We start from the raw sequence: 14,096 nt of genomic DNA on the forward strand, positions 1-14,096 counted from the left end.
CAATTGGCCTAATATTATTGTTAGTGCTTCTGTTTTATTTCCTAGTTTGCTGTATGGTGCCTGGGATCTTAAAAACCAGACGATGCCCAGTTACCATTTGTTGAGCATTTCTGATTAAAGATTCCATAGCAAGATCATGATCCAAAGGAAAGAATGATGACAGAGTTGTATGTAATTCTCCTGGTATCCAGATTTCTGGTTTTCATGGAAGTTGTGGCAACTCACACAGGACATCACCTTTGGGTGTCCTTTTGAACCTCGAGCTTTGTGGGGGAAAAAAAAAAAGGTTCCTGAAGCCACTTTGAGTCAAACAGTGGTCCAGATAAACCAGTAAGACCATTTTGCTCTGGGAATTGTGCTTTTTTTTTTTTTTTAAGAATTCAGTCTGTTTTGGGAAACTAATTTCAAAGACCAGACTGAGAGTTATGTTTAGGGTAAATCAGTAACTAGTATCATCAGTCTTTAAGACAGTGTTGTATGAAATACCTGTTTAATGTTTGTAATCAAACTGTCACCTTCTTACAATGCAGAAAATTATGCATCTTAAAGAAACCAGATTCTCAGAGATCGACCTCATGGCTCAGACTCCGTTTTGTCTTTGGTTCCATTTCTGCTTCTGAGAAAGTGACCCTGACTGTTAATAGGTAAACCAAGGAGGGGCAGCTTGCCCTTGGGAAGAACACTTAGTATGTTTTAAACAGACTAACTGAAGACCTCCTATAGGAAAGGTCCATCTTGTATCATCTTGCTAATCATGTATTCTTTAATGAAAACTTGTTTGTCACATATAAATTTTTCTATATCTTCTGTTTCTTCTAGACAAACTTTGGGTACTCCTTATGGATATATGTTTCTGTGTAGATATATGTTTCTAATTTAAATGATGCCTTTCCAACTGATAGTGAATTCATGTGGGCAATGTCTTGTTTAGACTCCTGACGAATGCACAGACAATGCACTTTGGAAACTTTAGGATTATCTTTAGATATTCATAGTAATGATGCTAGTAAATATTGGAAAGGTAATGTTAAATTGTTAGACATTGTAAAATGAAAGAAGAAAACCCATTGGTCCAACACTCAGGGTACGGTTGGTAGCTTTAATTTCTACTTATGGTATATCTGAATTGAAGAAATCTTTAAGAAAATCTGTCAGTCACTATGGGACAAATAACAGATGAGATGGAAGCACAACACTGAGCTCTGACCTCATAAGCCAAGGTGACATAAGATAACAAAATAACCTTAGATTTTTTTTATTAGTGTAGTCTGTGCTGTAGCAAATACCTCTTGTTGCATTTGGATAAATAACACAGGTGAAGTAGAACAAGATATACATAGTATTAGACAACAAGCTACTTGGTTACACACTGTAACACCCTTACAAACACCAGATTTGTTTGGTTGATTACCATCAGGATTAAGTACATGGGCTAAATCACTATTGCAAGTAATAGTAATAATATTCTTAGTCTACGTTCTGATAGTATTGGGCATGATAAAACTTATCCTCAATTGTCTTGTACACTTAAAAGGCGAAGAAGGCCTTGGGCTAAAATGTTGATGTACATTGAGTCTGCTCACTCCAGCAATGCCACTGATGAGAACATCACCCTTACTTAAGATCCTGGTGAAGAACCAGATTGTATCCAGTGGAAAACCAGCACTGAGAGTTTAAAGAGTTTGCAATGGCTGCCATCTAGGAGCTAGACTAAGTCCAAGTATTGATCATTGATGTGCTACATCCAATCTCCGATCAAAAAAAGGGACTGATTTAGGAAATACTATTGGAGTTATTATTCCCTCTCCTTGAGCATAGAGAATGTGACCCGGCTGGAGCTGGGCTCACAAGGACTCACAAGGACACATCAACTGGGCCCTGAGGTGTAAAGACAATAGCTAAGATAATCTTGGAAAATATCTTTTAGGGAAACTTTCACATAAAGCCAATCAAACAGAACACAAAAGACTTTCCACTCTTAACTTTTTCTATTAGCATTTAGTGAATAGAAATTTGTTGGACCCAATGAAGACCTTCCTGACTATCATTACTGAAACCTGTACCAATGATTGTTAAGAAGGACAATTCAAAATGTAGGATCACAGTTTCCAGCAATCTGAAAAGGCTAAGCTTTCAGTGGTTTTGCCCATTTGTAATGTTAATATATACTGATGACTCTAATATTCTTTGGACTTGGGCAGACATGGCTGTGGCAGCATGCTTGTCCATTTTCCCACTTTTGCCTATTCTGTAATATTCTTTGGACTCGGGCAGACATGGCTGTGGCAGCATGCCTGTCTGTTTTCCCACTCTTGCCTAATCTGTAATATTCTTTGGACTCGGGCAGACATGGCTGTGGCAGCATGCTTGCCCGTTTTCCCATTCTTGCCTATTCTGTAATATTCTTTGGACTTGGGCAGACATGGCTGTGCCAGCATGCTTGTCCGTTTTCCCACTTTTGTCTGTTCTGTGATATTTCTTTGGACTCAGGTAGACATGGCTCTGGTGGCATGGTTGTCTACTTCCCAGGTCTGCCCTTTTGAATATATGCTGAATAAAACTTTCTTTTGCTTTACTGAACTTTATGATGTTCTTCCCTTACAACAGGTTGGACGAGAGACCAGTGAGCTTCCCCGTTCAAGTGGGTACCCAGGGAAGTAAGCTTCTGGCCGAGAGTCCACTAGGAACTGACTTAGTTAGGAAGGGATCCTCTAACTAAGAGTTGTCTTAAAGGTTTATATATCAGGTGTGGTCTCAATACCAGCTCCTCGATGGGGTTAAGTGATCTTTAAAATGGTTTTAGAGACTTTGGTACCATTATGAAGCTTGATGTGTTTTGTACTCGAACTAACAAGTAGGATGAAAGCCTGTATGTAGAATGTTTTATGACTTTATGGCATGAAAAAAAGGATAAAGCCACTGTTTTAGCCCCTCTTGTACAGGTGAATGATGATGACGGGGTAGAAGATGAAGAACCAGAGGGTGTTCTTCTCATTCCCCCGCCTCAGAAAACCCCCCCTTGACACTTGTTCGTGACTCCTCCCTGGTGGTATCAGAAGATGAGGACGGGGAGGTGTTAAAGAAAGGGCGGAGGAGGTGGGACAGATATGGTCTCCCTACCCCATACTAGGAGTTGGGTATAATTCGGCCCAGTTCCCCCAGAAGGGCATTACCCACTTCAGGAGGTGCCAGTCCCTGCTGCAGAAAGGCCCACTTGAGATGATGTGGGTCCATAATTTGTTCCCAGCATCCGATTTGTACAATTGGAAGCGAAACTTTCCAGAGTATCGGTCAGACCCACATGCCATGACTGAACGCATTTAAGGTCTTTACCAACAGAGATCAGGTAAGAGAGGCTGAGGGAGAAAAAAAATAAGACCCGGACATGAAGAAACAGGCCAATATATTGGCCGCTGCTGTAGGATTGTCTGAAGAAAGATGACAGGGCCAAGGTAAGGATGGGCCCTGATTAAAGAAAAACCAGTGTGCATCTTGCAGAAAGGAGGGACAGTGGAAAAATGAGTGCCCCAAAACAATGGTAAAGAGGCAGGCAAGACCAAAGGGTGGAGAAAATTTTTCAAAGAATTATGAAAGAGCAGGAGGAGGACTCTGAATGACAGAGACACGGGGAGAGAACTTTTGATTTACCTTCTACCGAGCCCTGGTAAAAGTTATGGTGGAAGGACAACCAGTAGCACCCTACTATCCGCTCTCCCATCTTCCTGTACTCATTTTACTGTTTTAGATTTAAAAGGCGCTTTCTTTTGTGTCCCGCTGGCTGCAGAGAGCCAGTTGATCTTTGCTTTTGAGTGGGAAGGAGATGGAAGAAACAGCTCTGTGGACTGTGCTACCCCAAGGGTTTAAAAACTCCCTAACTATTCCTGGAACAGCACTGGCCCAGGATCTACAGCGTTTGCCTCCTCTCAACCGAGGAGTGATCTTTCAGTATGTGGACAGACCTCCTGATAGGAATTGAGTCTGAGGAAGACTCCACAACAAATACTGTGACTGTCTTATATTTTTTGGCTGAAGCTGGATACCGAGTCTCTTTTAAGAAAGTTACAAGCTAACCTCACAGAGCTAGAGTACTTAGGTTTCTTCATTCCTCAAGGGTAAAGGCACTTACTGCCTAGCCTATCAGGTTACTCAGGGGGCCGAGAGAGCGATCCTTTCAGATGGACCCCTAAAGAGCCTTTGTGATTTAAAGTCCCAGCTGCTGAGAACCCCAGCCCTAGGGCTGCCAGGTTACCAAAAACCCTTTCAATTGTATATGAGAAAAGAGGAGTAGCCCTTGTTGTATTAATCCAGTTGTTGGGACCTTGGAGATGCCTTGTTGCCTGTTTCTCTAAAAATCTGGACACTTTCTCAAAAGGATGGCTGGCCTGCCTCTGAGCGGCCAGCCTCCCAGCGGTTTCGGCAGCTAGCATTATCATAAAGGAGGCTAACAAATTTCCTTTGGGACATGATACTATTGCGTTTGTCCCTCACACAGTGACTGTAGTATTGGAGCAAAAAGGACATTATTCAAAGACTTATGGGCCCAAGATTTCCGGCCCTCAAGGAATAGGACCCTTTTCCAGGTGAAATATGGCAATTTGACTTCTGTGAACTGTTCAAAGCTAAACACTAGATGAAATATTTACTGGTGTGTGTAGATGCTTTTTCAGGATGGGTAGAAGCTTTTCTTCTTGGATCGAGACGGCTAGAGAGCAGTACAACAGGTTTCAACTGCCTTAAGAAGAAAGTGAAAACTCCACACAGCATGGAGACCCCATTCTAGTGGAAGGTTGAAAGAATGAATCAGACCATAAAACGTCATCTTAGTAAACTGTGCCAAGAGACAAGGCTGCCCTGGATAGATGTTCTGACACTGGCCCTCCTCTGAGTCCACATTGCACCCCAGGGAAAACTTAAAATCCGTCCTTTTGAAATACTTTATGGGAGACCATATCATCTCAACCAACTCTCCCCACAGTCCTCCACCCAGTCCCCTAATGTAATGATGGCTAAATATTTGCTTTCTCTAACCAAAATTCCTTCCCAGTGGCATCGGGCAGTGTGAATCCGACAGAAGTTCCCTCTTGAGATAGCCGCCCACTCTTTCCAGCCCTGTGACCAGGTGCTCCTTTGAAAGTAGAAGGCCCTCCTGTTAGAGCCTAAGTGGAGCAGACCCTTCACCGTACTACTCAGCACTCACACAGCTGTGAAGCTTGCAGGAGTCAAATTGTGGATCCATCATTACTGCATCAAGGCCTGCCCAGTGTACAGTGACAGGAAGGAGTGGAAAGCCCAACCCATTGATGGCCTCAAGTTAAGACTTTCTAGGGTTAAAAAGTAAAAATGTTTTTAATGCTAGCTTGGATGGGATTACTACAAGGTTCGAGAGAGACTTCCGCTCAGGGAATCCTTGTCCCCAAGATAAATGCTCCCCCTGGCGCCTTGTTGAAAGATGAAAAATTTGGGATCTATATTACAAGAGGAGTGTTGGACATTACTGATTTCTCTCTGGATGGGGGGATGCATGCCAATTCAGCCCTCAAGTCCTTTCTCACTGGGATTTGTACTCCCCTAGAGACATTGAGAAATTTCACCATTTTTAAACACAAAAAGAAAGAGTTAAAATATTCTCATATTTATAGTTTGAGGCCTGTTACAAGATTCATTAAGGATTTGATTTTTCTTGGCTGACCTCCTGGCTGCCAGATCTTACCTGGCTAAAAATCTTATTTATTAGTAGAATTGGTTTGGTTGTTATAGGCCTGTTAATCTGTTGCTGTCTCCAATTTATGCCTATACGTGAGATGGCATTCTCTGTCCCGAGTCAGACTGCCTAACAAATGGCTCAAACCCGTCACAAGCAAAAGGCCCAATCCTTTTGCTTGAAACTTTCTAAGAGAGTAGGCTGAAACTTGGGATGGGTGTATATGGCCACTCAAGCTTCAAAAGGGGGGAATATGTGACCCGAATACTCCCCAGCATGTTTTCTCCTTTTCAAAATGGGCAACCAAGAACTTGACGTAACTAACACCATGATGAACCTATAAGTTTTTTTCTCTTTCTTTATTTTGCTCCGTCTGGCCACCCGTGGCTTACAACCCCCCACAGGAAGATTAGAGCCCAGATGTCAGATATATATATCTTTAGCCTGATAAAGAAATGTCTGGCTTGTATCCCTTTAGTATGATAAAGAGTCTTTTGTAATTACCTTACAAGGTATAACAACACTTATAACCTTGGTAAAAATCATATGTAAACTCTAATGTAAAAATGCCTTTGGGACTCCATAGAAACAGCCTGTGTTGCTGTCGGATGCCCAGTGGTGGACACCTCCTAAAATAAAACTTTCTCATTCTTTTTTGACTTGAAGTATGTTTCATTGGCTCGACTGCTCCAGGGCACAGACCCTATTCGGGTAACAGTATGAATATCAGTCCCATTTTATGAATGAGGAAATGGAGGCAGAGAGTTTAAGTAACCTGCCCAGCATATAGCTCACAAGTGGTAGGCAAAACACGCTACTCAGATTTGGCAATCTATTTGAAAGAAACAACCAGAAACTTAAGACTGACCCTAGATGACTCCTCTCATCCCCACAGCCATTCAGTCAGTTAATATTTGCTAACTTAACTCCTAAAACACAATAGAACAAACAAAAAAAACTCTTAAATCCATTTACTTCATCTCATTCCAGTACTAGTTTCAGGCTTCATTATTTCTCACCTGGGCTGTGATTTAGGAAATAATACTGGAGTTATTATTCCCTCTCCTTGAGCATTCAGAATGTGAACCAGCTGGAGCTGAGCCCACAAGGTCTCACAAGGACACATCAACTGGGCCCTGAGGTATAAAGACAATAGCTAAAATAATCTTGGAAAATATCTTTTAGGGGAAACTTTCACATAAAGCCAATCAAACAGAACATAAAAGACTTTCCACTCTTAACTTTTTCTATTAGCATTTAGTGAATAGAAATTTGTTGCACCCAGTGAAGACCCTCCTGACTCTTGCTACTGAAACCTGTACCAGTGATTGTTAAGAAAGACAATTCAAAATGTAGGATCACAGTTTCTAGCCAATCTGAAAAGGCTAAGCGTTCAATGGTTTTGCCCATTTGTAATGTTAATATATACTGATGACTCTGTAATGGTTCTTTGGACTCAGACAGACATGACTGTGCTAGCATGCTTGTCCGTTTTCCCATTCTTGCCTATTCTGTGATATTCTTTGGACTTGGGCAGACATGGCTATGGCAGCATACGTGTCCGTATTCCCATTCTTGCCTATTCTGTAATGGTCTTTGGACTTGGGCAGACATGGCTGTGGCAGCATGTGTGTCCGTTTTCTCATTCTTGCTTATTCTGTGATTTTTCTTTGGACTTGGACAGACATGGCTCTGGTAGCATGGTTGTTCGTTTACCACTTCTGCCCTTTTGAATATATGCCGAATAAAACTTTCTTTTGCTTTACTCAACTTTATGATGTTTTTCCCCAACAACAGCTGCTATAACTGCTTCCTTCCTAAGCTCCCTCTGACCCTCTCTCCACACACACACAACAGACGGTAAGTTCCGTGGGAGCTGGGACAGGCGCGGACCTCACTGTCCACCGGTGTGACCCCAGCAACTGGACTGTGTCTGGCACCAGCAGGTGCTGGATAAATATTTGCTGAATGAATGAATGCATGCATGCGCTCCTGCCTTTAGTGTTGCTCTCCTCCAAGTCATGCTCATATATTGTGTCCAGATTAATATTAAGCAACAAATCTGGTCTGGTCACTCCCCTACTTGAACATCTCTAGAGGCTTTCTTCTGCAGCCAGGCAGGCCCTACAAGTTCTGCCTGCCTACTCTTTCAGCCGCTTGTCCATTCCCAGCCCACCTGCACGCCGCCCAGCAAGACTAACAACTTGTATCTCCCTTCAGGTCCTGCTCTCTCAGACACCTTCCCCCTTCAGCTAGAAACTACAGCCCTTTAAGGCTCCACTCAAGGGCACATCCTCTCAGAAATATTTCCTTAATAATAGTACCACCACCCAGGCCGCCTCTAGAGTTCCATGACACCTGTCCATTAAAAAAAAAAAAAAAAAAGACCATTGTCATTGAGTCAATTCTGACTTATAGTCACCCCACAGGACAGAGCAGAACTGCCTATAGCGTTTCCAAGGCTGTAAATCTTTACAAAAGCAGATTGCCAGATCTTTCTCCCCTGGAGTGGCTGGTGGGTTCGAACCACCAACATTTTGGTTAGCAGCTGAGCACTTTAACCACTGCCCCACCAGGGCTGATTATCCTGTTGATAACTCATGTGTAACATCCTTATTACTCTTATAACTTGCTTTTTTTGGGGGGGTAGTCTGTTTTCTCTACTAAACGGTTTCTTGAGGCTATGTCTCACTTATGTCTGTATCCCTAGTGTCCAGCACAGTACCTGGCACACCAGGGGCATTTGGTACATGTTTTATCAATGAGTGCACAAGAAGCTGTAACAATCACCTCATCTCCAGCTCTGGATACCTCTATTCAGACCCCTGAGCAGACTTCTATGTACCTCCAGACAGATCTTCCTGTCCACAAGCACACTCAGTGTCTCCTCTCCCCACTCTTACCTCTAATCTGCTCCTGCTCTTGTAATTTCCATCTCAGTTAATAACATAACCAGGCTTTCTACCTTCCAAGCTTACATCCTGCCATTCCAACCTCAGAAATGTCTCTCCATGCCCTGCGTCCATCCCTACAGACACAGCCGTGGTAGAGCCTTCATCATCATCACCATCACCTCCAACACCTTGCCTCCACCTAATACTGAAATGCTTACTAGTTCCAAACACTGTGCTAAATGCTATTATCTCACAACAACCCAGATGAGGAAATTGGGCAAGAGGGGGGGTTAAGTAGCTTGTCCCACCTCACACGGTTAGTGTGGAGCCAGGGCTTGAAGCCAGGGATTCTGGCTCTAGAGTCCTCACTCTTATCAATTACCAGGCTCCACTGCTACACTGTCTAGATTATTGTGACATCCTTCTGCTTGGTCCCTCTGTCTCCATTCTCTTCTCTCCATCCTACTGATCTTCCACACTACCACCAGTTGTCTTCCTTTTAAAAACCAAACAAACAATTAGCTGGCCAAGCATTTTCCTACTTAAAATCTTCAGTTAACTCCCTGTTACTAAATGGTTTGCACTCATCTACTAACCAAAAGGTTGGCAGTTCAAACCCACCCAGTGGCACTTCGGAAGAAATGCCTGGTGATCTGCTTCCATAAAGATTACAGCTAAGAAAACTCTATGGAGCAGTTTTACTCTGCTACACGTGGGGATGCTGAGTCACATCAACTCAAAGGCAATGGGTTTGTTTTGGTTACTTACAAACATTAGTTCAAACTTTTGGCCCTTAAATCCCTTCTCAAACAAGGAAAAGTATGAATGAATAAAAAAAATAATGGAAAGCACAATATTCTAAACTTCTTAGCCTCCATGTAAGGCCATCGCAATCTGAACGCAGCATACCAGTCTCCAGACATTCCAGTCTCACACTCTGGAATCCCACTTCCTGGAACCATCTGCCTCTCTCATGCCTCCTTGCCTTGACTCAAGTTTTGTTCTTCTGGCATGTCCTCCTCTCCCATAATTTTATCGACAAACCTTCTTTTCCTTCAAAGCTCGGCTCAATGTCCTCAGGGAAGGACACCCCTGAGTTTAGTAAACTGCTGTAGCCTCTGCACCCGACTGAGTAGAGCATGTCCTATGAGGCTCAGTAATCTGTTTATATTGCTGTGAGTTCTTCAGGGTGAGGGCTATGCCTTCCTCAACTAAGCTTCTCTAGCAACTAGCACAGTACCTGACATATGGAAGGTGTCTGCTGAATGAATGGATGGGTGAAAGAGGCGACTGAGATAAAAAGAACTTGGGGATGGTTACGAGGCAGAGTGCCTTCTGCCAAAGTCACAGTGTTTATCAGTCTTTCTAATTCCTCCAGGATCTGACTCTGTGCAACTCCCATGCTTACTTTTAATATGGAATCAGAGACGTAATAAAATAATCCGCAGTAGTAAAATCCAGCTCCCTCTCTGCAGATGGTTTTCTTCCCTTTGTGAGCTTGGTAAGTCTGATCCTCGGAGAGGTTCTAACAAAATAATTAACTTTCATAATTACTCAATACAATCAGCATTCATTGAGGTCTACTATGAATGTCCCAGGCATATAATTTCAGTTGATTATTACAACTCTATGAAATAGTATGTATGCATGTATTTATGGAGCCCTGGTGGTGCAGTGTTTAAGAGCTCGGGTGCTAAACAAAGGGTTGGCAGAGTTTGAATCCACCAGCCACTCCTTGGAAACCCTACAGGGCAGTTCTACTCTTTCCTATAGGGGCGCTGTTGCTATGAGCTGGAATCAACTTGACAGCAACGGGTTTTGCTTTGTTTTTGGTACGTATTGATCAGGTTGCAACCTTCTCAAGGAGAGAGCTAAGATTTAACAAAATATATATAAAACCCAGAACATATAACAACTCTAGAACAGATAGTCAATTGTTTCATGATAATACTGATTTAATTTAAACACATGAAGCACCTACTATGTGCCAGGTATCAACTAAAAGGTGTGTGGACAAGCTTTAGAGAGGCAGTGTGGTATACCATGAGAAGTGCTGGACTCAGAATCAGGGGACATGAGTTTAAGATCCAATTCTGCCACTCACAAATTACAAACACAGCATAAAGTCTTTGAGCTTAGTTATTCCATCTGTTGAATGAGGGGACCGGACCCAACAATCTCAAAGGCACCACCAGTTCTAATAGTCTACAATCCTGAGTCTATCTTACTACTTAGAAGACAAACATCTCCCTCCACCTGACTTATACTGAAACAGAGAATATAAAAATACCAACATAAAGCAGGCAACTCCCAGCAATTCTGTGGCCTTCCTTCATATTTGAACCCTTGAGTATTTACCTGTTCCTCTAATTGGATATTCTTTTCTAATACCAGAAGCATGTGGTCCCGCAACGCTGAATGCTCATGTTCCTTCAGGTTCCCCCGTTTATCCTTCGACATGGAGAGAAAAATAACTCAGGTTGTTAAAAGGTTTCAAAACTGAGGGAGGGTGGGGCAATCTGCTACAACAGAACCTTCACCACTTTGTTTACTTTAATAGTGTAGCCTGTCTCAGGTGGGCTGCAGGAAAAATGACTTCCTCTAAGTCTCTGCAGCTTTAGGATTTGACAGCACCATGAGATAACCTTATACTTACAAAGACAGAGAATCTACTCCTCATTATTTGCGTTGATTTCCTTACCTGCTCTGCGGATATATGGCTGTGGGTTAAATGTAGTTATCATCATCTTTCAACTATTCCCATATAAAATCTATCTCCTTGAGGGGTTCTCTCCAGCTCAGTTGTAATCGTAGGCTAGTTCTCCTTCCTATCACATTTCTAGGCTTCTTCCCATCACTGTCTTGGGGTTGGGGCAGAAGGTATGCAACCTGCTTTTAATTCCAGCCCATGCAAATTGTTGCCCTCGCAATCATAGGACACATTTGCAAAAAAAAAAAAGGCTACTTTTTCCTTGACCATTAATTTAACTGCAAACTGCCTTTTTTGTTGTTGTTGTTGTCAAGTTGATTCCGACTCATGGCAATCTCATGTGTGTCAGAGTAAAACTGTGCTCCATAGAGTTTTTCAATGACTGTGCTCTTTTGGAAGTAGACTGCCAGGCCTTTCTTCTGAGGCACTTCTGGGTAGATTCGAACCACCAACTTTTCAGTTAATAACCAAGTACTTAATTGTTTGCGCTACCCAGGGACTCCATGCAAAAGCAAATCGTACATTTTCCAAGTGATCTATGAACTCTAAACAGACGTTCATCAGCAATGTCCCTTCAGGTTAGGGCTGATCCCTTTGGGGAAAGACTGTCCTAAATAGAGCTCCAGAGAAGAACCTCCCGGCCCTCCTCCGCTCTGGTACTAAGGAAGCTCTAGAACACAACCCAACTAGAGTTCTGGGCCTAGCTGTTAAGACTCCTTTCAGAGATAGAAAGCTATTCCTACTGCATTTCATGCACTAGTAAGGTAAATCCTATCCATTTCTGCAGCCAAGACACCCAACCACCAGCCTGATATGTGACAAACTTATGTACTCTTTGCTGAATTCTTTTAAAAGTTTTTCGTAATATGTACATATTTTTCAAATAGCTTTTTTAAAATAAGAGCACTATTTGCTTACGTCAAATAATATAGCAAGATGCAGAATGAAAAGTAAATGTCCTCTTCTCTCCACCCTCCTAGTTCTTTGTCTCATTCACCAGAGTCAGGGAAGACACATATACATTTTTACACAAACGAGATCACACTATATTTAATATTCTGCAACTTATTTACTCACTTAATACAAATTAAACACAGAGATACACCTCATTCTTTTTGTCAGATGCATAATATTCCAAAATATGAATACATAATTATATAGTCAGTCCTGTAGGGATGGACTTAAGGTTGTTTTTAGTTTTCTGGATTTTCTTTTTTTGCTATACAAGCAATACTATAATAAACATCATTGTGTATGTGGCTGCATCTGTGTGTAATGACTGCACACTTACAAAAGGACATCTATGACACAGATTCCTAGCAGTGGAGCTGGAAGTCAATAGGTGGGTCTGCTTTTATTTTCATAGATATAACCAAACCTCCCTAAAAAAGCTGGATGTTATTAAATGTGATGGTAAAATTAGACGGTGACAATTATTATAATATTTTTTCCTCTTACTGATTATTTTATTGCAGGAAATTCATTTGTGTGCCATTAGTCAATCAAAGGGTATAAACAATTTTTATGGCTCTTGATCTGTATTGTGAAGTTGCCTTCTTTTAAAAAATTTTATTGTGTTTTGAAAATTATTATAATTTATAAGAGTGAGACTGAACATCTTTCCTTACGTCTATCAGCCATATGAATTTTTTTCTTCAACTGTCTATGTATCCCTTTGCCTATTTTTCCAGTAAGTTGAATAACATATAAGAATTTTTGTATATTAACAAAAATAGCCCCTTTTGTTGTTGCAGCTCTTTTCCCCCAGCCTGTGGTTTGCCGTTTGACTTTATTTGTGGTATTTAAAAAAAATCATATGTTGTTGTTGTTGGGTGCCATCAAGTCGATTCCAGCTCACAGTGAACCATGTCACAGAGCAGAACTGCCCCGTAGGATTGTAGAGGGTGTAATCGTTATGGGAGCAGACTGTCAGGTCTTCCTCCCGCACAGCCGCTGGGTGGGTTTGAACCACCAGCCTTTTTGTTAGCAGCCAAGCACTTAACCATTTGCGTCACCAGGGGTCCTTAAAAAATCATAGAGAAGCTTTTACTATTTGTGGTTAAACTCATCAAAATTATGGCTTCTCGATTTTCTGTCAGTTATCTTAGAAGGGTCTTCTTTATTTCAAGAATACAAAGAAGATTCACTTGTATTCTTTTCTAGTAGGTTTATGATTTTTTAAATAAACTTCATTTTGGAGTAATTCTAGATTTACAGAAAATTTCTAATGATAATATAGAACATGATAGATTTTATAGTTTGTTAAAAGGACTTAGGTAGGGATCAAGTTTTATTTTATATAATTGATTGAATAATACCTTTGAAAGTATTTAGAAGGCAATAGCATACATTTTTAAAGATGATTTCAAATAAATTTCGTTTCAAAATACTTGATTAATCCACTGAGGTACCATAAAGCCTGGGTTTGTAATCATGGGAAGAGTGATTCCAGAAAGTCCCAAAACCTGGTAGAGGCAGTGGAGTCAGAATTATAAACAACCGCCAGTCTTAAAAATCTCAAGAACTGTATGTTCTTCAGCATCCTGAATGGAGTGAAAGAGGGAAATGAACTCTTCAAATGAGTGACACAGTAGGATGCAGAGGCAGGAGGCAAAGAAGTTTCCTACCGTTACAGTACAGCCATAGTGCTCGAAAGGACAGTCTTGTTCTGCTTCAGGACACACGGCAAGGTGCTCATCTACCTGTGAAACGGACAGTCTCAGCTATGGAAATCCATCACCGATTCTCCAGCTGCTTGATACAACTGCAGGAGGCGGGGGGCCGGCCGCGG

The 14,096-nt window shown here is 41.7% G+C and overlaps 1 protein-coding gene across 4 annotated transcripts in view; it reads right to left on the bottom strand.

Annotated features, from left to right (window-relative positions):
- TRAF5 (TNF receptor associated factor 5) overlaps nucleotides 1-14,096 on the bottom strand; it is a 73,574-nt gene that overhangs the window by 22,065 nt on the left and 37,413 nt on the right. For 3 of the 4 annotated variants that reach the window (XR_002823911.1, XR_002823912.1, XM_023730272.1), the window contains exons 7-9: nucleotides 13,933-14,007; nucleotides 10,954-11,046; nucleotides 10,004-10,120 (exon numbers count right to left, since the gene is read on the bottom strand). Coding sequence is in view for 2 of the 4 variants with exons in the window: in XM_023730272.1 (XP_023586040.1) it covers nucleotides 10,004-10,120; nucleotides 10,954-11,046; nucleotides 13,933-14,007 (285 nt within the window). In the remaining 2 variants the exon portion in view is untranslated. The remainder of the gene's footprint in view (nucleotides 1-10,003; nucleotides 10,121-10,953; nucleotides 11,047-13,932; nucleotides 14,008-14,096) is intronic. The other variant, XM_004375175.2, reaches the window with a different exon arrangement.

Source organism: Trichechus manatus, unplaced genomic scaffold, assembly GCF_000243295.1.
Source record: "Trichechus manatus latirostris isolate Lorelei unplaced genomic scaffold, TriManLat1.0 scaffold00035, whole genome shotgun sequence".
NCBI classification, from domain to species: domain Eukaryota; kingdom Metazoa; phylum Chordata; class Mammalia; order Sirenia; family Trichechidae; genus Trichechus; species Trichechus manatus.